At 35.3% G+C, this 26,165-nt stretch overlaps 1 protein-coding gene across 1 annotated transcript in view; it reads right to left on the bottom strand.

The window, feature by feature from the left end:
• The window catches only part of TEX11 (testis expressed 11), a 316,643-nt gene that overhangs the window by 91,342 nt on the left and 199,136 nt on the right, over window positions 1-26,165 (bottom strand). Inside the window, exons 17-18 of the mRNA XM_079124942.1 lie at window positions 12,078-12,180; window positions 5,025-5,149 (exon numbers count right to left, since the gene is read on the bottom strand). Coding sequence (XP_078981068.1) covers window positions 5,025-5,149; window positions 12,078-12,180 — 228 coding nt within the window. The remainder of the gene's footprint in view (window positions 1-5,024; window positions 5,150-12,077; window positions 12,181-26,165) is intronic.

Here is a 26,165-nt window from a genome sequence, read left to right as displayed (position 1 = left end):
ATTATCAAGAATACAAACAATAACAAATACTGTTGAGGATGTGGGGAAAAGATACACTCATACATTGTTGATGGAACTGCAAATTAGTAAATCTGCTCTGGAAAGCAGTGTGGAGACCCCTCAAAAAATGAGGACTGGAACCACCCAGCTATCCTACTCCTTGGTATATAGGCAAAAGATCTAAAATCAGCATGCTATAGAGATACAGCCACATCAACATTTATAGCAGCACAATTCACAATAGCCAAGTTATAGAACTAGCCCAGATGTCCATCAACAGATAAATGGACTAAGAAAATATGGGATATATACCCAATAGACTTTCACTCACCATAAATAAGAATGTAATTAAGGCATTTACTGGTAAATGAATGGAACTAGAGGATATCATCCTAAGTGAAATAAGCCAGACCCAGAATGTTAAGGGTCAAATGTTTTCTCTTCCATGCAGAAACTAGACCAAAATAAGGGAAAAAAGGTGGGTGGGGAGTTCCCAGGAAAATAGAAGGGAGATCAGTGGAGTAGAGGATAGGGACTGAGGGAGAAGGAGGAGGGACAGGAAAAAGGGGGAACGGTGCTATGAAACTAACCAAACTATCCTGTGTACATATATGAATATACCACAGTGAATTTCACCATATTATCTATAATGCACTAATTGACTTGATTTAAAAAACTAAATAAATAGAAGAAAGAGCAGTAGAATAGAGGAAAGGGAACAGGGAAAGGGAGGAGTGGAGAGAAACAGGAAGTACTAGGGACTAAATTGGAGCAAATTAAATTCCATGATTGTATAATTATGTCAAAATGAATCCCAATATTTTCTATATGCACTAATACATTTTTAAAAAATTAAGCAAAAATAAAGCCAAGTTATCTATATTCTTGCCCGTTAAGGACAAGGAGAAAAAAAACATCTGAACATGTTCATTTTATGTTCTCAAAAGAGCTATTGCAAGAAGATAGAATGAAAATACAACTCATTGACAAAAACAAGTTGCATATTAGCATAAGAAAACCACACCTCTCTATCCACCAACACAGCCTTACTAACACTACCCTGAATCCACTTGAACTAATCTTTGTGCTCTTTACATTTTTTTTAGGAGTAACCCAGACTGTGAGAGCACCTTCATTTCCAGCATCCTAATCCCCAAAAGCTTCTATATATTCTTTCTTCTTTTTCTCTTCTTTCCCCAACACCCCAAACCTTCCAACATGCTCTCAGAAATTTATTCCATTAACCAACAAAATCTATTCTAAAAGCATACTCTTTTCTGAAAGTCCCCTCCACATTATTGCTGTAATAGAAACCCAGGCTTCTACCAAGGATGCTGCTTCTACTGGAGCCTTATGAAGTGGTGTCTATGTTTGCTCTCATTGCCCTTCTACCCCTTGGCCTGGAGATGGAGTAGGTGTTCTCACTTTCTGATATTATTCTTAATATCATTTTTTCTTCCCTAAACCCCAAACTTTGAATTTCTTGTCACCAGACTACAGTACCAACTATCCCTCATTGTTCTGTGGTTTATCAGTTCCCAGGCTATTTCTTCTCATTTCTCGATGGCTTAACTATTGCTGAGTTATTTTCTACACAAATTACTTCTGTCTTATTTTTTAGCATCTTCAATACATGGGTAGGCAAATCTCCTAATATCCTCAGTCTCTTAGCTCCCTGAATTCCACTCTGCCAATTGCCTCAGCCATTCATTTCTACAGCCATTCCCTAGACCCTGTCATTAATAGTAATTGTGGCCCTTTCATGCTCTTAGTCAGGGTTGGGACTAGTGCGAGTCAGGTGAGGCAAGTGAAGCAGGCACCTAGGGTGCAAAACGTAAGGAGGCACTCACTCTTCAGTATGACACAAGTACCAAGCCCATATTTGCACTACCCTGAAGAGTGCCTTCTTAAGATTTGTGACCTAGGTACCTCACTCCCTCACCCTAGTCTTTCACTCCAGCTTCAGCATCACATATTCCACTTTCTAATCCCTGTCTCTAAACATTTCCAACTCACTTCCTTTATTATGCTGACTCCTCAATCCTTCACTAGCAGTAAGACTTCCAATCCATTGATGCTACCAACTTTTCACCATCCCCTGAATGTCTTCCCCCATACCAAGTTTAATTTTCATACAACTAAATTATAACCACTCCCTTGATCCTAGACTTTCTTGGTCCTCTTTTGATTCACCATATTCATCTGGTAAAACCCTCAAGTCTGATTCAGTCCAATATTCTACTAATTTCGTGTGGAGGGGTATTAGAGATTGAACCCATTAAGCTACATGTCTAGTTCTTGTTATATTTTATTTTGAGACAGGGACTTACTAAGTTACCCAGTCTGGCCTCATACTTGTGATCCTCCTGCCTCAGCCTCCTCAGTCTAAGATTACAGGCATGTACTACCCCATCCAGCTATATTGATTTTGTGCCTTCATCCATTCAGCAGAATATTGCTGGGAAAAAACCCATACATATACTTGCTTTATTTTAAAATGTCTTTTGTGGTGGTGGTTGAGGATGTAGTTCAGTAGTAGAGTGCCTTGCGGTTCAATCCTGTTCCACACACACACACACACACAAAAAGAGCCTCAATGCTACTGGCAAGTATATCACACTTCCCTAGTCATTAATTTTCCTGCTTTTCTAGATGATTAGTTTATACCTTATCATCTCTTCTTAAACCACCAACATCAACTCTCCTAAGGTCATCACTTGAGACTGGAAGAGGAGGAAAGGAATTAGCAAAGAAGAACGAGTGACTCATGGGGCAGGGAAAAATCGAGGAAAACCATATGGTATCATGGAAGCCAACTATGTTTCAAAGAGGAAAGAATGCTCAACTGTGCTGGCTACTGCTGATAGGTAAAACACAATGTGGACTGATATTTAACCATCACAATTTACAATAGAGAGGTCATTGATGACTTGACAAAAGTACATTTGGTATATAAAAGCACTTTTTTCAGTGACAAAAGCCTGAGTGAAGAAGGCTCAGGAGATAATTGGAACAATAAGCATAGGTTGAATTTCAGGGAAGTTTTGCTTCAAAGAGAAGAAAAGAAATTAGACACTAGTTGATAAGAGAAGGAAAGTCATGAGAATCTTTTGGTTGTTGTCTGTTTGAGATGGGATAATTGTGTATGTTACATGCTGATGGGAATAACCTAATAAGTAAACAAAAAGTTGAGAATGTAAGAGAGAAAAAGGCAAGAAGTGATGGAAACAAGTGTTTAAGCTGAGAGATTAGCTACGTGTGCAGAGATGGTGGTGGGAATCTGTGCACGTTCTCTTCTTGACTGCCTGAGTTTTCAGAACCTAGAATACCCACATTATCTCTTGTGTGGGGAGAGGTGAATGTTGTAAAGAGACTGAAAGAAGAGAAAGCAATGTTTTACCTGCTTACTATCATACTTTTACTACCCTTACCTAGACTCTTATCACCTTAAGACTAGATTATTACCATGGTGTCCCATCTTGCCCATTTCTAATTTCTCTCCACTCAGTTTCTTAGGCATAACAAAAATTATTTTCTCAAAGCACTACCTTTACATAAGTTACCATCAACCATCTTATTGTTTAGAAAATAAAAGTATTATACAATCTTCCCAAAGCTATTTCTTCTACTTTACTCTATACTTCCCTATATCATTATCATAAAGATATAAGCCATTATTATATTAGGCACAAGATCTGGAATGGTAGAGAAATAAGCTATTATTCTAACCAAGTATAGTGTACCTAAAGCCAGTTACATTCCTTTTTCCATGTCTTATTTACACTATTACACCCTTAAAACCTTTTTCTTATGGGGGACTGAAGGTATGGCTCAGTGATAAAGCATGTGGCTAGCATGTCTGAGGACCTGGGTCTGATCTCAACATTGCAAAAGAAAAATGTTGTTATATTCCTAAATGCTTCCTAAGGTTTCCCTCCATTGTAGAGACTTTCCAAATCAATTCCAGTTTTCAGTGCTTTTTCTACTCTGAACTCCAGTAATTTTTAACCTGTACAGTAGTTATTTGGTCTTTATCCTACATATGGATAGTTCTTACATGGGTTTTACATTGCTAATGGATAGCTTGTACAAATTGACTTGAGAGTTCCTCGGCGACCATCATTGTAACAGCACCTAGATCAATATCCTGTCCAAAGTAGTTGCTAAATAGAGTTTGGATGAGATGTGTTTTGATACTAATGAGTAGGGCACTGAACTCTTGAAGAAAGAAAAAACAATTGGCAGATGCAGACATAGTATGTGTTTGTTCAGGATGGGGAAAAGGAGGAAATGAGAGAAATTCTATAGTGTGGAACCCAAAGGCAAATATCTTTTTTAAAGGAAGTTCATAAATTAACATTAGATATAAAAAGCAGAAGAGAGCTAGTGGAAGAATTATGGAACTATAGTTCTGAGCAGAAAGATAGTTTTCATACAGAAGAAAGAGTCAAAAACTAAAGTAGTTTAAATAAGAAGATCAAGCTTCATAGTTTACACACCAATTTTTAGCTAATACCCAAACTCAGTCTAAGAGCTCCAGAGCTGCTAGAATTCTTTTCCTAATCCTACGTATTACTAAGCTAAAATTTTGCAAGTAAAAAACAAGGCTGTAAGTATTTATTATATCTACAGTTATATTTTATGGTTATAAACTAAAAGGGTTCACAAAAATTTAAAGCATTTTTTTCAAACTGATTAAAAAGATATTTCCAATTATATACCTATTTATTTGCATAATATAGCATTTTAAATCTGGGGTTTCGTCTAAAACTTACAAGTTTTGCTATGCTAATTTTTTTCTGTTATTTAAGCACAGATCTATTACTTCAACTTATTTCATTTGTCTTAGTCTGTATTACAAAGAAACAAGGAGAAATAAAGCAATCCCAAGCTTGGTTTGGAAAATGTGAGGCAAAACAAAGAGTAAAGGAAATACTCTCCTGTAACTAACTGATGAATTCTAATAAATGTCTTTCAAAAAGGGAAAGAGGTAGAACTCTAGTAGATAGATATATATGAATTACCTCTAGAGCAAACTGGGCAGCTAAATTTAGGAGCATAGTATGTGAACCTCTATTTGGAAGTAGATCATTATCTTCTGGCTCTTCCGTTGTTAATAAACTCTCTAGATTAGTGATTGCCTGAAGAGCTGAAAAACAAGGAAACAATAAAAAATGAGATATTCTTATCAAAGTTAATACCTAGGTATAGTTAATTGTACCACAGCAAATTTGGAACTTATTTTAGAGCATTAATATCTTTAGAATAGTAGTTAAGATTCATAAAGTCATATGAGTTCATAAACTCTCAAAGAAGATTTGATTATAAAAATATATTCAACTGAACAATTGTACTTCTGTGAATTTATCCTATGAATGTATTTGCAAAAGTAAACATATACATACAAAGATTCTCATCCAGTATTGTTTCTAAGAGTAAAATATGGGGCTGGGGTGTAGCTTGGTGGTACAGTGCTTCGCTGGGTTCGATAACCAGTATGCAAAAAAAAAAAAGGAGTAAAATATGAAACCTAAATTCCATCAATAATGGAGAGACTAAATACATTTTGGGATATACATAAAATATAATACAGAAAAAAGTTAAAAATTGAATGGCTATATTTTATTGTCTTAAAGATAAACTATGGCAAGTTTATGTGCACTATAGACCTTAAATAACAAATGGAACCACAAAGAACCAGGCATGGTGTTGCACACCTGTAATCCCAGTGACTCGGGAGGCTGAGACAGAAGGATCACAAGTTCAAGACCAGTCTCAGCAATTTTGCAAGGCCCAGTAACTTAGCAAGACCCTGTCTAAAGTTTTGTTAAAAAATTGTAATTGTACTGGGTTCAATCCCAGTACCAATAGGGAAAAATAAAGGATGGGATAATTCATGTTATAGTAGCTATAATAAAAACAATCAAAAGAAAGCTGGAATAGCTATATTAATATCAGAAAAAGTAGATTTCAGAGCAAGAAAGAACCAGTGATAGATGGTTACTTCAAGATGATAAAAGGATCAATTCGTGATGAGCACCTAAAGTTAAATGTTTAAGTACCCAATAACCAAATATCAAAATATAAGAAGCAAAATCTATAGAACTGCAAGAAATTAACAAATTCACATTTATAGTCAGAGATTTAAATATCTTCTCTCAATAATTGGTAGAACAAATAGACAGAAAGCAATCAAGTTGACCTGTCTGAGATTTATAAAACACTAAATTAAACACAAGCAAAGTACTTTTTCCAGTACAAATAGAATACTTACCAAGAAAGACAATATGCTGGGCCACAGAACAACTCACAATTTCAAAGAATTTAAGTCATATAAGCTATGATCTTTATTACAATGGAATTAAATTGAAATTCAATAATACACTCTAGAAAATCGGAAAATATATATTTCTAAATAACCCATGTGATTTAAAAAGGAATCAAAAGTCAATTTGGAAAATATCTTACCTGAATTAAAATAAAAACAACATATAAAAACTTGCAGATTGTCATTAAAATGGTAATTAGAAGATGATTTATTATCATTGTTCACAGAAAACATGATTGTTCATGTACAAAATCTAAAGAAATTCAGAGGAAAGCTATTGGAACTGACAAACAAGTTTATAAAAATTGTAAGATACAGGTCAATACAAAAATCATTTGCATTTCTATATATTAACAGTAAGTAGAAACTGAAGTTTTTAAAAAGTCATTTGAAATAGTATAAAATATGGTATACTTAGGTATACATCTGACAAAAAGATGCCCAAGACTGCACACTAAAAAGCAGAAAAGATTATTTAGAGAAATTAAGGAAGACCTAAATAAATGGAGGCATAAACTTGTTCATGAATAGGAAGACTCAATAATGTTAAGATGTTGAGCTGAAGGTATGGCTCAGTGGTAGAGCATTTGGTTAGCATTCATAAAGCCCTCGGTTTGATTCCCAGCACTGCAAAATAATAATAATAATAAGAAGAAGAAGAAGAAGAAGAAGAAGGAGAAGAAGAAAAAGAAGAATTATCCCCAAACTGATCTATAGATTCAATATAATTCCAATAAAAATTCACTTGTGCAGGCAAGGTGGTACAGGCCTGTAATCCCAGTGACTAGGGAGGCAGAAGCAGGACTCTGTTTGAAGCCTTTCTCAGCAATTTAATGAGGCCATAAGCAACTTAGCGAGATGCTGTCTCAAAATAAAAAGGGCTAGGGATGTGGCTGAGTGGTTAAGCAATCCTGGATTCAATCCCCAGTACCCCCCCCCCCAAAAAAATCCACTTGTATAAAAATTGAAAAACTCACATGGATATACAAAAGACTTGAAACAGCCAAAACAGTTTGAGGGAGAACGAAGTTGGGGGACTAACACTCCATAATTCTATATTTATTATATAGCTACAATAACTAAGAGTGGGAATGATGTAAAGACATTTAATAAATGAATAAAACAAAATAAAGAGTTCAGAAAGAGACAACACACAATGGCAATTCAACTGAGGAAGCATTGCTTCTTAAACAAATAAGCTGGAACAATTCAATAATCAAGCAAACAAATGAACTTCAATTCATTCCTGGAATCAAATACAAATACTAACTCAAAGTGGATCACAGCCCTAATTGTAAAACTTAAAACATAAAACGTTGAAGAAATCATAGGAAATATTTTTGTGACCTTGGATTAAGCAAAGATTCCTTAGTTATAGCATCAAAAGCACAATCCATAAAAGAAGAAAAAAGATAAATTAGATTTTGTCAAATTTGCCAATTTCTTCTCATGAAAGATGGTGTTCAGAAAACAAAAAGAATAAATTTGCAAAACACACAACTGATAAAGGACTTGTGTACACCAGACATCAGTGAAATGGTGGCATAGGAATTCTTAGTACTCACTGCCCACAAAATACATGAATTTGAACAACTATGAATGTATGAATATATCTTCACAAGAGTTAATGAAACCAAATAAGAGATTAGTGCACCTGGGTGAAGCATAGAATAAAGAAAAGATGCACTGCAAGAGAAGGAGGGACAGATTTTAATTACCCTTATCACCCCTCCTCTAACCACAGGCCAAACAACAGAGAGACATACCATCTGCTTGAGGGAGGAGAAAGAAGAGTGTCAGACATTGCTTCAGACTCTGACACTGGGGTCCCAGTAATACCTAGCACCAGAGAGAGCCCCACAGCTCCAGATTCCAAGCTGTATTCTGCATTCCCAGGTTCCAGTCTGCCCAAAGGACTTGGTCTCTAGGACTGTCACTCAAGCAGGAGGCTGTTTCTCCAGAATAGACCCAGTATGGGGCCAGCCTTTTTGGTCCCAGGCTTTGGGCCTGCCCTGGTACCACCACAGTTCTCACAGAATCAGGCTTTAGGCCAGTCCTATAGAAGATTCAGTTTCTAGGTTCATTCCCAGGACCAGGCTGGCCCCTGTGGTCCTGGGCCCTGGATTACACCCAGTGACAGTCTGGCCCCCAGTGCCCCAACCTTCAGCTCTGCCCAGCAGTACAATAGCCCCACAGCCCCAGTCATTAGGCCAGTGCCTAGAGACCCAGGCTCTAGGTTGGTCCCTCCAGGCTGGATATAGGGTTCCAGGCCCACACAGTGCAAGGCCAGCCCATATAATTCCAGGCTCTAAGTCCACCTCAGGTTTCAGACCAGCCCAGAGCCATACAGTCCAAGGATTAAGGCCTGCCTTATCACTAGATCTGTACTCTTGGCCTAAAGAATCAGGCTCTAGTCCTGCCAAGTGCTAGGCTGGTCCTGTGGCCCAACCCTCCAAACCAGAACCTATAGTTTCACCCTTCAAATTGACCTCTGCATCCCCATAGTTTAGCAGACTCAGACTCCAAGGCCATTCCAATAGATTTCAGAGTAGGGCTAGAACCCAGGGACAAAATTTCCAGGAATGCCCTTGTGTAGTTAGGTTAGAGAACAACCCTTTCAGTTCGAGACCCTATCTGACCCTCCAGGACCCAGTCTTCAGGCCAGCACCCATGCACCTATGCCTAGTGCAGTCTCCAAAGACCCAAACTCTGGATGGGCTGATGGGTGAAGGACATTTCTAGACAAGTTCATCTGCATAGACTTCCCTACTTCTTCAAATGTCCTGACACCAATACAAAGTCACAAAGATCAAGAACAATCATAGAAACATTATACCACCAGAAAACAGAATAAAGAACCAGGAAAGACCCTAAGACATGGACATTTGTGCTATGAATGGTGGCACATGCCTGGAGTCCCAGAACTCAAGAGGCTGAAGTAGGAGGATCACTCAAACCCAAGAATTTGAGATCAGCCTTGGTAAAATAATGAGACCAATTTCAAAAAAATGGATATTTTTAACTGCCTGACAAACAATTCAAAATAATGGTTTTTAAGGATGTTCAGTAAACTTCAAGAAAATAGAGAAATAAATCATCAAAATTGGGGGGGAAATGGAGAATCCAAATAGGAAACTTTACAGACATGGCTTTGGTTATTTTGAGTCTCTTATTCTTCTGTATGAATTTTAGAACTGTTTTTTTTTCTTTTGCACCAGGGATTGAACCCAGGGGTGCTTTACCACTGAGCTACATTCCTAGCCTTTTTTAAAATTATTTTGAGACAGGGTCTTGCTAAGTTGTTTAGGGCCTTGCTAAATTGCTGAGGCTGCCTTTGAACTTGCAATCCTCCTACCTCAGTCTTCCAAACTGCTGGGATTACAGGCATGTGCCACTGCACCTGGACGTTGCTGCTCTGTTTACCATTTATATGGCATGACAAACAGAAGAATTATACCATAATGATTACACGATGAAAAGTTATATAGGGTGTGATGATTATGTGCTAATTATGGGGTGAAATGTGTTAAGACTACAAGACATAAACAGTCAAAAATCAAAGATGAGAGAAGATCCTGAAACTGCAACAGAAAAGAAGCGCATTATATATAAGGGAGTGCCAATAAGGCTATCAGTACTCTTCTGAGAAGAAACCTTACAGAGGAGAAAAGAGTGAGATCCAAAGTACAGATGGAGGCCTGGGGTTGTGGCTCAGTGGTAGAGCACTTGCATAGCATGTGTGAGGCACTGGGTTCTATTAGGTCAGAAATTAGGCCACTGTAGGGGGCAAAGCTGAGCAGCCATAACAAAGAAGCTGAGCGGCTGGAACAAAGACCAGCCAGCCAAAGGTGACCAGAAAGTTCGCAGCAAGGTAGATGGAAACTTCCACTGACCCTTTACACCCACCTGTCACTCAACAGGACCGCCTCCCATCCCAGTCTATAAAAACCCTGGGCAGCCAGGGCCACGTGCAGTTTTCTCCGGGTCCCTATACCCTTGGGGGTCTGGGAATTTTGCCCGAGAGCCAAATTCCAATAAAGCTTGCTTCAGCCCCCCTTCTGTCCCATTTTATTTGGCTGCAAACTGTGCCCGCCAAGCCCGCCGAGTTTACATTTGGTCCCGCCGTTGAGCCCGCGGAGCCCGTCCGAGCTTACAGGTTCCGTCCTCAGCACCACATAAACAAGCAAGCAAACAAACAAAAGGTATTGTGTCCATTTCCAACTAAAAAAAAAAATCAAAAAGAGAAAGTACAGATGGAAAAAAAACCTACCAAATAATAATACTTTTCCTGGCACAGCTCCCCTTCAGAAATGAAGGGGAGATAAAAACTTGCCCAGACAAACAAAATCTAAAGGAGTTCATCTACACCTGACCTGTCTTACTAGAAACGCTCAAGGGAATTTTTTAAGCTGAAGGAAAAAAGTGCTGATTAGTAACACAAAATCATATCAAAGGAAAAAACTCACTAGTAAAAGTAAGTACAAAATCAAACTCAGAATACTGAGGTTATGTAACTCATTTGTATCTTTAATATGAAGGTTAAAAAGAAATTCATTTAAGTAATAATAGATACAATATTTTAAAGGATACACAATATGAAAATATAAAAGTTATAATGTCTAAAACAAAAAATATAGGAGGGGGGACATGTAGAATAAAAATATCAATTTTTAAAAATATAATCATTTAATGCAAGTCATTATCAGTTTAAAATAAGCCTCATGGTAGCCACAAAGACAAACTCTATAATTAATAAACAAAGAATAAAAAGTAATCAAAGCATACTGCCACAGAATATAACATAATCACAAAGGAAGCTAGAAAAGAGGAACAAAAGAACAAATGATCTCCAAAACAACCAAAAAGGAATTAAAGAAATGGCAGTGTTAAGTCCTTACATACCAAAAATTATCTTGCGGATAGATGGAAAAGTGGGGAAGGTCCCATAAGTAGAAGAGAGATCAGTGGAGGAGAGGAAAGGAATTGAGGGGGAGGAAAGAAGGACAGGAAAAGGACAGAATGGTGGTATGAAACTGACCAATCTATCCGTGTACATATATGAACTCACCACAGTGAATTTCACCTTTATGTACATCTATAATGCACTAATAAAAAATCTATAAATAAACAGAAGGAAGATCAGTAAAGTAGGGAATGGAGAATGGTGAGAGGAAGGAGAAGAAGGAAAGGGGAAGTACTGGGGACTGAAGTGGAACAAATTATATTCCATGCATGTATGGTTATATCAAAATGAACCCCAAAATTTTATATACTTATAATGCAGTACTCAAAACATAAAAAATATTATATACTTATAATGCAGTACTCAAAACATAAAAAATAAGTGAAAAGAGTCAAAATGTGCCCTGAAGACCTTCCTCTCTGAGGACAATTCTTGGCTAATACAGGTTTTTATTATAATTTTCTTCACCCACAGCTTTTAAAACTTTGGAATAAGTTGGGTCAAATAATAGAAAGTACAAAAAATACATAGTGACAATGCTTTTCCCCAATTATTGTCCCACATCTGCCCACTTCAGATTCCCTCCATAGGTATTCACCGTTCTTTCACTTAAGCATGACCTTCCATAGTTTCTTTTTACATTATTGTATTATTCATATGAAGGACTGAACATATATTTAATTCCATTATCTCAAAAAAATGTGGTTTTCTATTATGGATTATTTATTCTTTGAATATTTTCAATTCTTTGCATTATCAAATATAACTCATAAATAACATTTATACCTCTGTCAGAGTTGCTTTCCAAGATTGCAATCTTGAACATATAAAATTGAGTGAAAACATTTGTAGGATCCTGTCTTTCAGCTTCCATCATTGCCTCTTTGGCCTGAAAAAAAGAAACATTGGATCTATTTTATAAAACCTATAAGGAAGTCCTTACCATATTTTACAAGTATTATTAAGACAGTCAAAATGGCTGAGGGATACTCACAATGAAAAGATAGGAACGCTCTTAAAATGCTAAAAAACCAATGAGTTCTGCTTCAAGAAATAGTGAGTTAGCCATATCAGACCAACCCTCCTTTTAAAAACAACCAAAAATGTTGAATAACATATTTAAAATTATTTTCCGAAGTATACAAAAGACGTGTCAGAGTAAAGAAATGACCGAGCCAAAAATCTAAGAGAAAGTGCGGTCCCACAGAAGAGAGCAGTAAAGCTGTTTTTATGTGGGAGGCATTTGCGAATCTAGGCAAATGTTCTGTAATTTTGATGGACCTCATTAAGGTAGAAAAGAGACATCAAGACTCATGGGATCACACTTTTAGACTAAGGCTAAATCAGAAGTAAACTTGTTCCCAATCATATCCCCCTCCCAACAGGGGCGACTGCAAAAAGGTTACTTTGGTGCTGTATAGAAGGCAGTACAGTATGTAGGGGGAAATAATCCCTGAAGTGTAACATAAATAGATTCATTTATTTATAGGCCCGAATTACATTACATAGAGGGTCAAAAGACCTAAAACTGCAAGTTTAGGCTGGTTCCAAATATCTGCAGGAAGAAATGTAGTTGCTGACTGGAAGGCACTTTCATCTGAGACCTCAAAATACTTCCACAAATAATTTTTCAATAATCATGAGTTGTACACATTAAAAAATAACCAAGCACACTAGGAAACCAGGCACCATAAATGAGAGCCAACAGAAACAACATCTATCCAGAAGCAGATACTCAAGATGAAGAAACTGGAGTGATCAAAAACTGGATATAAAACACCTGTGCTGGGCTGGGGATATAGTTCAGTAGGTAGAGTGCTTGCCTGGCATGCAGAAGGCCCTGGGATCAATCCCCAGCACCACAAAAACAAACAAACAAAAATTATACACCTGTGCTTACAAATATTAAAGAAATAAAAGATATGCTCAAAAATATAAGCAGGTAGTTTGATAATCAATGGCATATACTGATATGGTTTTTGCAGCTGGCATTCATCTCTATTAGTTATTTTCTGTACCATACAAGTTGTTAAATTATTTGAATATTGATGAAGTTCATAGGAATCAGAGACTATAAAATGTCATCATTTTTCCTTGGATTCGCCCTTTTTTAAAAAAAATTTGTTCTTTTTAGATATATTTGACAGGAGAGTGTATTTTGACATATTATAAAAACATGTTGTATAACTTATTAGGATCCCATTCTTGGCAGTTGTATATGATGTGGACTTTCACTGGTCATGTATTGATATATGAACATAGGAAAGTTATGACCAATTCATTCTATTGTCTTTCCTATACCCAACCCTCTTCCCTTCATTCCCCTTTGTTTAATCGAATGAACTTCTACTCTTTCCTACCCCTCCCTTAGTATGTGTTAGCATTCACATATCAATGAGAACATTCAGCCTTTGTTTTTGGGGGGATTGGCTTATTTCACGGGGCATGATAGTCTCCAGTTCCACCCATTTACCAGCAAATGCCATAATTTCATTCTTCTTTATTGCCGAGTAATATTCCATTGTGTATATATACCATATTTTCTTTATGCATTCATCTGTTGAAGGGCACCTAGGTTGGTTCCATAGCTTAGCTATTGTGAATTCAGCTGCTATAAACATTGATGTGGCTGTGTCACTGTAGTGATTTTAAGTCCCTTGGGTATAAACTGAGGAGTAAGATAACTGGGTCAAATGGTGGTTCCAATAAAATGGGATCTTGAAAATTTGATAAAAAAGGAACTTCTTAAAGTGAAAGACACAGTAAACCACATAAAAGCATAATGGACAGTTTTAGTAGCAGCTTAGAAATAGGTGGAGATATAATCATTGAAATGAAAGATAAAACAGAATAAATTAAATTTCTCTGTGCTAAAATGAAGGACAGTTTAGAACAGATCATATTCCTTCTAGGATAGCTACTAAAATAATAGGAAAGATAAAATGTAAAAATTTAAGGATAGTCTTTTCAAACAATGGTGTTATAACAATCAGACATCCACATGCAAAAAATGAATTTAGACACAGACCATAAACCTTTCACAGAAATTAGCTGAAAATAGATTATAATTTGAATGGAGAGCTCAAAACTATAAAACTCTTAGTAGATAACAGAAAAAAATCTAGGTGACCTTGGGTTTGGTGATGACTTTTCAGACACAAACCAAAAGCATGATCCATGAAAAAAAAGATCGATAAGTTGGACTTTATTAAAATTAAAAATTTCTGTTCAGTAAAAAAAAAAAAAAAAAAAAGAATAGTCAATTTTGTGGTCCACCAATTTTAAAGTAAACCTCTATATTTCACAACTTGAATTTATGTCATTTATAGTATTATTTTATCCACTTCACCAAAATTAAAATAAATGCTTACAAAAATGTTTATTAAAAATAAACAGTTTTGGTTTACGGAAATAATAATGTTTATAGATGTTAATAAAACAGAACTCAACTACTGCAAAAAAAAAGATGTCATTAAGAGAATAAAAGGCAAACCACACATTGGGAGTAAATATTTGCAAAATATGTAACAAATAAAAGAACTTGTATCAAAAATATACAATGAATTCTTACAACTCAACAACAAGAAATCAAGTAACTCACTTAAAAAAATGAGCAAAAGATCTGAAGAGACACTTCTCCAAGACATACAGGTGGAAAATATGCATAAAAATATGCTTTACATTATATATCATTAGGGTTATACAATAATACTGAGATACCAGTACACACCTATTACAATAGATTAAATTCAAAACACTGACAACATCTAATGCTGGGTAGATGTGGAGGAACAGAAACTCATTTGTTGTTAGTGGGAATGAAAAATGGTATAGCTGCTTTCAAAGACAGACAGCTTCTTACAAAACTAAATATGTTCTTGCCATACAATCCAGCAGTTGCACTCGGTGGTGTTTTTTCCAAATGAGTGGCAACCTTATGGCTATGAAAAAGCCTGCATAAAAATGGTTATAGAAATTTTATTCATAGTGGGGCATGGCTATAGTCCCAGCTGCTACTCGGGAGGCTGAGTTGGGCAGATCACTTGTGCCCTGGAGTTTAAGGCCCACCTGGGCAAAACAACAAGACTATTTCAAATAAATAAATAAATAAATAAATTCTTATATTAAAAAGAAATAAATTTTATTCATAACTGCCCAGCCTGAGAAGCAACCAAGATATCTGTTAACAGTGTAAAATGGATGAATAAACTGTAGCACACCCAGATAATTGAAAAAAATTTTTGTGGTACTGGAGATTGAACCTAGCTAGGGCTTTTGTGCATGCTAGGCAAGCACTTTACCTCTGATCTAATCAATTCAATATTATTGAGCACTACAAAGAAATGAGCTGGACTGGGTTGTAGCTCAGTGGTAGAGCACTTGCACAGCATGTGTGAGACACTGGGTTCGATCCTCAGCATCACATAAAAATAAAGAAATAAAATTTTAAACAGGCATTACAAAAGACTTCCCATATTAAAAATATAAAAAAAGAAATGAGCTATCATACCATGAAAAGACAATTGGAATCGTAAATTAAATGAATACATATTAAATATTGCTAAGAGAAAGAAACCAATTTGAAAAGGCTACATACTATATATTCTAATTATGTAGTACTCTAGAAAAGGCAAAACTACATGGATACCTTAAAACATCAGTTGTTGCCAGGAGTTCAGTGGGAAGGAAAACTAAATGAATAGGTGAAGTACAAGGGATTGAAAGTATTCTGCATGATACAAGGATGTCAAGTGTGTTGACAGAGTATATGGGACTCTCTGTACTTCCCAGGTTTTCTGTAAACCTAAAACAACTCTAAAAGTAAAATCAATTACTTTTTAAAATTGACAGCAAGAAAGGAGAGAAAAAGAAATAGAAATGACAAATAGAAGAATTAAATTAAGATGTGGACATAAACTCAATTATATCAATATATTAAATTTTTAAAAACTGTCCAGTTAAAAAACAAAAATGCTCAGACTGGGTTAAAGATATCTAACTACCAGATATTAAAAATATCTATTTTCTATTTACAAGTAGCATGTTTAAAACATAACAGTACAGAAAACGTTCAAAAGGGTTAAAAGGGATTAAAGAAGATATACCTGAAAAATATTAACCAAAGAAAGCATGCACATGCACACACACATATTTTAGCGGTGCTGAGATTGTGCATGCTAGGCAAGAGCTCTACATCTTCATTTCCAATGTGGACATAGTAATATCAGATAAAAATGACTTTAAGGCAAAAAGTAATAAAAAATATAAAAAGACTCATTTTATACCACTAAAACTTCAACAAATAGAAATGTATTACAATTCTAATTTTGTATGCACATAGAGTAAGAGCCTCAAATACATAAAGCAAAAATGATCAAATTAGATGTTGAAATAGGCAAACTCACAATCATAATAGGACATTTTAATACCTTATCTCAGTGCTTGATAAAGTATGCAAAATATGAGTTTGAGTAAAGAACACTAAAATAAAATGAACGAACTGAATATAAATTTATGTGTTTATATGTATGTACACACTTCCCCAAAACCGCTGAAAACACATTTCTTTTAAACATATGCAGAATATTTATGAAAACTGACCATGTATCTTTCTATGAGGCATATCTCAACCTACTTCAAAGTCTGAAATCAATTACAATGTAATTAAACAAGAAATCAATTGCTAAAGCAATTACTTAGTTGATGCCAAGAAAATCTTTGCATGTTTCAAAATTTAGAAATAAGAGTTTTACATAATTAATGGGTCAAAGGAAAAAATATAAGGGCAACAGGAAAATATTTTGAATTGTATAATACGATTTTCAAATTGTATAACTGTATAACAAAATACTACAGAATGAAAAGGAGATATACATATGTGTGCATGTGTGTAAGAGGAGATTTATTCTGGGAATTGGCTCACATGATTATGGAGGTTGAGAAATCCCACAATATGCTATGTGCAAGCTAAAGAACCAGCAAAGCCAGTGGTATAATTAAGTTTGAGTCCACAGGCCTGAGAACTGAGTTCCTATGTCTGAGGGGTGGAGAAGACGGATGTTCTAGTTCATGGAGAAAGCAAATTCCTCCTTCTTTCATCTTTTTGTTCTCTCTGAACCTTAAATGGATTGTGTGATGTTCACCACATTGATAAGGGTGAATCTTCTTTACATGGTCTGATTTAAAAGCTAATCTCTACCAGAAGCACCCTCACAGACACCTGCAGAAATAATGGTAAAAACCAGCTATCTAGCACTGTTAATCCAGTCAAGTTGACACATAAAATTATCCATTACACTACATATTAAAACTTGTGGACTGGCCATTACAGATATCCTGGGGAGCTGGTAACATTGTCTTTCTTTTCTTAACAGTGGTTATATAGGTTTGTTCACTTTGTGATAATTCAACAAGCTTTATACTGAATAAAACACACACATACACACAGTTTTGCTCTGTAGGTGCTGTATATAAATAAAACTTTACTTAAAATATTGTGGCTACAGCTAAAGAAGCAATGTTAAGGAAATGTATTAAATGTTACATGATAAATATATTTTAAGTTTGTAAATTCAAAAGCTAAAGATCATCTTGAGAAATTATAAAAAGAACTGCAAATTAAACCTAAAGAATGTATACAAATGGAAACAATAAAGATACTAACAGAAATTGCTGAAATATAAAGCAAACATACAACAGAAAGGACCCACAAAGCCAAAACCTTGTTCTTAGAAAAAACAAACTAGAAAAACCTCTGGTAAAACAAGCAAGGAATAAAAAAAAGAGAAGGAAAATTAAAGATATAGAGGGTATTTGAACAACTTTATGCCAAAAAAGTTGAAAATTTAGACAACATAAATACATTCCTTGAAAATACAACTTACCATGCTAAATAAACAAGAACTAGAAATATCTGAATAGTCCTATTTCTAATAATCTATGCTTGGTCACATTATTTCACTGGTTCAAATAAAACTGAATCTAGCTCCTGGTGAGCTCCTTAGGAATGACTGATTACTGAATACATTGACTAACCCTTTCCCTCCCGAGGGAGAAGATAGGAACTAAGGTTATTTTATTCATTTGCATTATGCCAAACCAAATGGGAGTAGGTATAGCATAACTACAAACCAAAATCTCAATCTCTTTTTGCATTTACCCCACCTGACTATGTTATGCCAGACCCCATCAGTACTCTGAGATAAGTCAAAAGCCAATCCTTTGGGAAAGTCATGGTGTGGAATGCCTGCACCAACTCTTCTCTTTCTCAGGGAAAAGCAAGTGATTGTGTGCTCATACCATGCTGAAGCAGAGGGAGAAACTGTGGTGTCTATGAGCCCAAGGCACCATCTCAGTATTCTTCTGGCTGACTAGACTATGCTGGACCCTTCAAAACTCCAAGACTGAAGAAACAGATGCCAGTTCTTTGGGAAGCCCCAGAGACACAAAGATAAATACTTCCTTCCCAGTAGAAGCTGAAAACTAGAATTTTTTTTCAATACCTTTATTTATTGATTTATTTTATGCGGTGCTGAGAATTGAACCCACTACCTTATACTGAGCTACAACCCCAGCCGAGTACAAGGATTTTTTACTTGCTCATTTTGTTTTAAACAGGACAGAAGAGCTACAGTGTCTACCAGTCAAAGCTGTCATCTCTATTCTCCTTCTAGCAGGTAGGCTGTGTTCATCCACTGAGAGCTCTAACACTGACAGGACAGAAGTCATTTCTCCAGTGAGCACTGTAGGAAAATTTGGGCTTCTGCATTCTTGAACCAACTCTTTCTCTCCCATTGCTGATGCTAGGGGTTAGAAGATATCGTCCTGATCATATGGCACTGTGCCAGGGGTAGGGATTCTGGTAAAAGGGTTTCCTGAATACCCCTACTGGCTTTGTCAAGTCTGGTTTTGCATTTTCCCAGAATACAGGAGCCTTTTGATCAGATGCTGAGTTTCTCACAAGAGGAATTTGTCCATGAATTCTTGAATCAGTGTGTTTGTTGGGGAAAGGATTGTTCTATTCTGTCATCTTGCTGACATCACTTCCCAGACAGTTTCACATTTTAGGAGAAAAATTATTCCAAGTTTTACAAACTTTTCTAGACAATACAAAAAGAAAGGGACAGTCTACAACTTATTTTATAAACTCAGGATAACCTTTATAAGAAAATCCAATGCAGACAAAATGGAAATGATTAATTTCACTCATGAAGACAGATGTAAATATCCTAAACAAAACATCAACAAAACAAACCAAGTAAAATAGGAAAGAATAACATTGTGATTTTTTCCCAAGAATACAAGGATGGTATATATCTTCCCCAAAATCAATCAATATAATTCAATATATTAAAGGAGAAAAAAATGACATGACTAACTCCATAAGAGAGGGAGAGGGAGGGAGCAAGGAAGAGAGGGGGGAAGGAGGGAGGGTGCAGGAGAAATATCTTTAAAAATGAGCCATGGAGAAGGACTTCCCTAATCTGATGGATTGTATCTGTCCTGGGGTAATGTCCTTCCAAAATTCATGCCACCATGTAACCTCCAAATGTGAAACAATTTAGAAATACTTTTTTTAGATATGAGCAAGATAATATGAGGTCGGGGATGGGGATGTAGCTCAGTTGGTAGAGTGCTGGCCTCACATGCACAAGGCCCTGGGTTCAATCCCCAGCACCAGAAAAAAAAAAGATAGTATGAAGTCATCTGGGTGAAAAGGACCTTAATCCAATAATTGGATATCATCATAAGAAGGGGAAAATTTGAACATAGAAATAGACAAAACTGTGTGAAGACAGAAGACACATAAGTACAAAGTCATGTGATAATAAGCAAAGATTGGAATGATGAATCTGTAAGCCAAGAGAAATCAAGGATTGTACTCGAACATTAGAAACTAGGAAGAAGCAATGAGGGTCTGCCTCCAGAGCCTTCAGAGAGAGCAGGACCTTATCAACACATTGATCTTGGACTTGTAGGCTCCAAGAAGTATAAGAGAATATATTTTTATTGTTTTTATTTTGGGGGGGGTGCTGGGGATCGAACCCAGGACCTTGTGCTTACAAGGCAAGCACTCTACCAACTGAACTATCTCCCCAGCCCCTATTTTTATTGTTTTAAGCCACTCAGTCTGTGGCACTTTTTTACAGAAACCCTAGGATACTTAATAAAATACCCCCCCAAAACAACAAAAATACCCTAAAGGAAACATCATACTTAGTAGTAATTTATGATAACTTTTCCTTTTAGAACAGGAATGCCATCTTTTTTTTTTTTTTTTTTCCTTTTGGTACAGAATATTGAAACCAGGGTGCTTAACAACTGAGTCACATCCCGAGTCCATTTTATTTTTTTAAATTTTGAAACAGGTTTTCACTAAGTTGCTTAGGGGCTTGCTAAAGGTTGCTGAGGCTGGCCTTGAACTTGCAATCCTCCTGCTTCAGCCTCCAAGTTGCTGGGATTACAAAAGTGCACCACCGCACCTGGCAAGTTGCCTTATTTTAAAAGATGACCAAACAAAACAAAAAACAAAAATGAAAATACAAAAAAGAGTTCTGTGAAGTCAGTAACATTTTCCAAAACTCTACCTCATTATGAAAGTTAAGGAAAAATAATTTCAGCCTAAAATGAGAACTAGTAAAGCATCCCTGTAAATACCCTAAAATTTGTTTTTTTTTTCTAAAATTTGTTTTAAGAAAAAAGATAATAAGCAGCAGAAAAACACCCACACAGAAAAAGAAAGCTTGTCAAACAAATGTGCCTACAAAATAGGTCAAATCTCTAATGAACTATTTCAAAATAAGCTAAATAACACAAAGTAAATGATACCAGATATAAAAGATCAAAATAAATCAGAATTAGAAAAACTCAGAAATAAGGTGCTAGAATTCAGGAAAATATTAGAAATAAAAGAATTCATTTCAGAGATGAAGACTAACAAGAAGTAACTCAAAATAAGTATAATACAGTCAAAAGTACCACAAAAGAATAGAAGGCAAAAAAGAGGAAAAGCATTTAAATTAAAAATAAATGAACATAATGTATATTTTACCACACAAAAATAAACATAAAAAAGAAATGAAAATATCTAAAGTTATTTACTGATTCAATGCAATCTATATGAAAGTGCCAAGGATTTTTTTTTTTTTTTTTTTTGCCTAAAAAAGCCAATCCTAAACTTCATGTGAAATCTCAAGGGACTCAAAGTAACCAAGAACAATCTTATAAAGAACACAGTTATAACACATTTGCTGATTTAAATAGTTACAAAACAGTAATAAAACCAGTATAGTACTGGCATAAGAGCAGACATATAAAGCAATGGAATATAATAAAGAGCCCGGAAGTAAACCCTCATATATATGGTGAAATGATTTTTAACCAGGATACCTACCTAGACCATTCATTGGAAAAAGAATAATCTGCTCAACAAAGGTGTTGTGGAAACAGGATATCTGTGTTCCGTATGATTCCTTATAGCTTAACATTACATACAAAAACTGACACAAAATGAATCAAAGAACTAAACATAATACCTATAATTATAAAACTCCCAGAAGAAAGCATAGAAGGAAACCTTCATGACATCAGATTTGGCAATGATTTCTTGGATACCACACAAAAACCACAGGCAAATTAAGAAAAAATACACAATTAGAATTCATCAAAAATTAAAAAAAAAACTTTTATGTTTCAAAAGACACTATGAAGAAAAAGAAAACTCACAGAAAAGTAGAAAATATTTTCAAATCACATATTGATAAGGGTTTAATATCAGGGAAAAAAGACTTCCTACAACTCAATTTAAAACGCACAAGGATTTGAATACACTTTCTCCAAAGAAGATATAGATAGTCAATAAGCATGTGAGCAGATGCTCAACATCACAAATCATTAGGGAAGTGTAAATCAAAAACAGAGTAAGAGACTATTTCATAGCCATCTGGATGACTAAATTTAAAAAACTAGAAAATAGTTAAGTGTTGACTAGGATGTGTAGAAATTGGAATATGTGTGGATTGCAGGTAGGAATGTAAAATGGTTCAGCCATTAAGAAAAATGGTATGAGAGTTGATCAAAATGTTAAATGTATAATTGCCATATGACCCAACAATTCTACTCTCGAATATGCAAAAAAAAATGAAAGCAGAGGCTCAAACAAATCAGCCACTGTGGTTCATGCCTATAATTCCAGTGACTCAGGAGGCTAAGGCAGGAGGATCATGAGTTCAAGCCTGCCTAAGCAACTTAGTGTGATCCTCAGCAACTCAGTGAGACCCTGTCTCTAAATAAAAATACAAAAAAAATGCCTGGGGATGTGCCTCAGTGGTTAAGTGCCCCTGGGTTCAGTGGTTAAGTGCCCCTGGATTCAATCCCCAGTACCAAAAAGCAAAACAACAACAACAAAAAGATAAACAGATAATAGTATGTCCATGTTCAATAATATTATTCATAATAGTCAAAAGGTTGAGGCAATACATCAAGCAATGAATAGATAAAGAAAATGTGTGTGTGTGTGTATAAGAATATTATTTAACCTTTAAAATTGACATTATGACACGCCCTGCAATATGGATGAACCATATAGAGAACATTGTGCTAAGTGCAGTTAGCTAGTCATTAAAGGGTAAGTATTATATGTTTACACTTATATTGGGTACCTACTTGGAGTAGTCAAGGTTGTACAGACATAACATAGAATGGTGGTTTCCAGAGGCAACTGGGAGAGGGGAATGGGGAATTGTTGTTTAATGAGTACAGAATTTGTTTTGTAAGCTGAATGGGCAGTGATGGAGGACTCACAACAGTGGATCTACACTTAATACTACTGAACTCTACACTTTCATAGAGTTAAAATAATAAATTCTGTTATGTGTCTCTTTACCACAATTTAAAAAAATCAATTGAATTTCTACATGCTAGCAGTAAACAACTGGAAATTGAAATTAATAAAGTCAAAACCATTTGTATTATCAAGAATAGGTATTCTTTGTGATCAATTAAATATATGCAAAAATTTTACATTGGAAACAATAAAATATTGATGAGAGAAACTTAAAAAGACCTAAATAGACAGCTAGCTAATATTAATGAATTGCAACTCTTAATACCGTTGTTAACTGTCCCCAAATTGGTATTAAGATTCAATGCAATCCAAATCAAAATACCAGCAGGCATTTTACAGAAATCGACAAGCCTGTTTTATAATCATTATGGAGATAATAAAGAACCTAGATTATCCAAAGTGATTCTAAATAAAAATAAATTTGAGGATTTACACAGTTTGACTTTAAAACTTAATAGAAAGCTACAGTAATTTATAGAATGAGGTCTTAGTATAAGGATAGGTACATACAATCAGTGGAACAGAATACAGTGCAGAAACAAATCTAATCATTTATTATCAATTGATTTTTGAGAAAAGAGCCAAGGTAATTCAATAAGGAAAGAGTAGTCTTTCAATAATGGTGCTACAAGAATATAATATCTATATGGAAAAAATGCACCTTCAACACTATCACACAAACACACATGCATGTGCACATGCATGTACACATGCAAATTAATTCAAGCTGGATCCCAGACCTAAATAAAAGCTAAAACTATAAAATCTCTAGAATAAAGCATAGAATAAAGGTTTTCTTTCGCCATCTTGGGGTAGGTAAAGATTTCTTAGATAAGACACAGTAAACAAACCACAAAAGAAAAATATAATAAATTTTATTTCATAAATTAAAACCCACAACACACCTACCAGAGTGGATAAAATTTAAAAGATTGAAAGTACCATATGTTGAGAAGGATGTGGATAAACTGACACTCTCATCCATTACTAGCAGAAATGTAAAATGGTTCAAATGCTTTGGAAAACTGCTCAACAGTTTCTTGGTTTTTGGTTTGGTACTGATGATTGATTCCAGGTGTGCTTTACCACTAGGCTACATGGTATTTTGAGACATAGTCTCACTAAGTTGCTGAGGATCTCACTAAGTTGTCCAGGCAGGCATCAAACTTACTACGATCATCCTGCATCAGTCTCCTGAGTTACTGGGATTATAGGTGTGCACCACCATACCTGGCTTCAACAGTTTCTTACAAACCTTAAAATACACTAACCATATACCCAGCAATTTAACTTCTAGATATCATCTGGTCAAGAAAAACCAAAACATATCCAAAGGCAGAGGAGAACAAAAGTTCAGAACATTAGACAATTAATTGTGAATGGAGGGAAGGGAGGGGGGATAGGAAAGGAAAGACAAAGGGATGAATCTGACATAATTTCCCTAAATATACTTATGAAAACATCATAGTGAATCCACAAGAATGGGAGACAAAGTAGAATAAGATATATTCCATGCTTGTATAATTATATCAAAATGGATTCTAATGGCATATATAACTTAAAAGAACCAATAAATTTATAAAATAAGTTATGTAGCAAAAATATCCAAATACATGTACTTAAACATTTATAGTAGCTTTATTCACAATAGCATCAAAGAAAAAAAATCCATCCACATATGGATGAATAAATTATGATATATCCTTACAATGGAATACTATTCAGCAATAAAAAGGAATAAACTATCAATATATGCAACATGAGTGACTTTCTAAAATATGTGAGTGAAAGAAGCCAGACCAAAAGAGAAAAAATAAAATACATATTATATGACTACACTTACATGAAACTCTAGGAAAGATAAATTTAAGTTATTGTGATGGAAAGCATATCAGTCATTGCTTGGGGTTTGGAGTAAAGGTAGGGATTAAGAAGGAACATGAGAGAACCTTTTGATAAACTAAGCATTCTGTATCTAGAATATGGTAGAAGGTATGTAGGGGTACACTTAAATTTGTCAAAAATCATCTACCTGTATATTTAAAATGAGTACATTTTTGTATATAAATTATATTTCAATAGTTATTTTAACAGAAATTTACCAAAGATTTGTAGGTGTCTTTTTAGTTTTTAAATTCAATAATCTATAAATTTAATCCTCTACAAAATCTTCTTTGACTATAACAGATATTATCAAATCATATTATCTTAGAACAACATGGTTAGAAGAAACCTCAAAGTCATTTTAGTTAATAAAAAAACATTCTTCTGATATTTGGATCTCCTCTGTAACATTTACACAAAGCAGTCATTCAGTCTATACTTAAATACCTTCAAAGAAAGCAAATTCATCATATCTTAAGAAAATTGCCAGGCATGGTGACAAATGCCTGTAATCCCAACAGCTTGGGAGGCTGAGACAGGAGGATCACTGGTTCAAAGCCAGCCTCAGCAAAAGCGAGGCACTAAGCAACTCAGTAAGACCCTATTTCTAAATCAAATACAAACAAGGGCTGGGGATGTGGCTCAGTGGTTGAGTGTCCCTGAGTTCAATCCCAGGTACCAAAAACAAACAAACAAACAAACAAACAAACAAAAAAAAAAGAAAAAAGAAATTTACCTTAGTTTTTGCATAATTCTAATCACTGGGAAGTTTATTTTTTTATATTTATTTATTTATTTTGCAGTACTGCAGACGAACCCAGTGGGGGGCTCTACCACTGATCTACACCCCTGACCCTTTTTATTTATTTATTTATTTTATTTTGGAAAGGGTCTTGGAAGGTTGCTAAGGCTTGTATCGAACTTGCAGGCCTCCTGCCCCAGCCTCCTAAGTTGCTGGGAATACAGGCATGTGCCACCACAACCAGCTGGAAAGTGTTTCTTTATGATGACCCAAAATCTCACTCCTTGTGGGTCTCACCCATGGAAATGAACCCAAATGTCAGAAGAAAGCTCTCATGTTTCCCCCAGGTCTTCCATTTTCACCCTCTACACTCCTTTAACTATTCTGCAAATAAGATGTTTTT

This window comes from Sciurus vulgaris, assembly GCF_902686455.1.
Source record: "Sciurus vulgaris genome assembly, chromosome: X".
Classification (NCBI taxonomy): Eukaryota; Metazoa; Chordata; class Mammalia; order Rodentia; family Sciuridae; genus Sciurus; species Sciurus vulgaris.
This window is presented reverse-complemented; position numbering and strand designations above follow the sequence as displayed.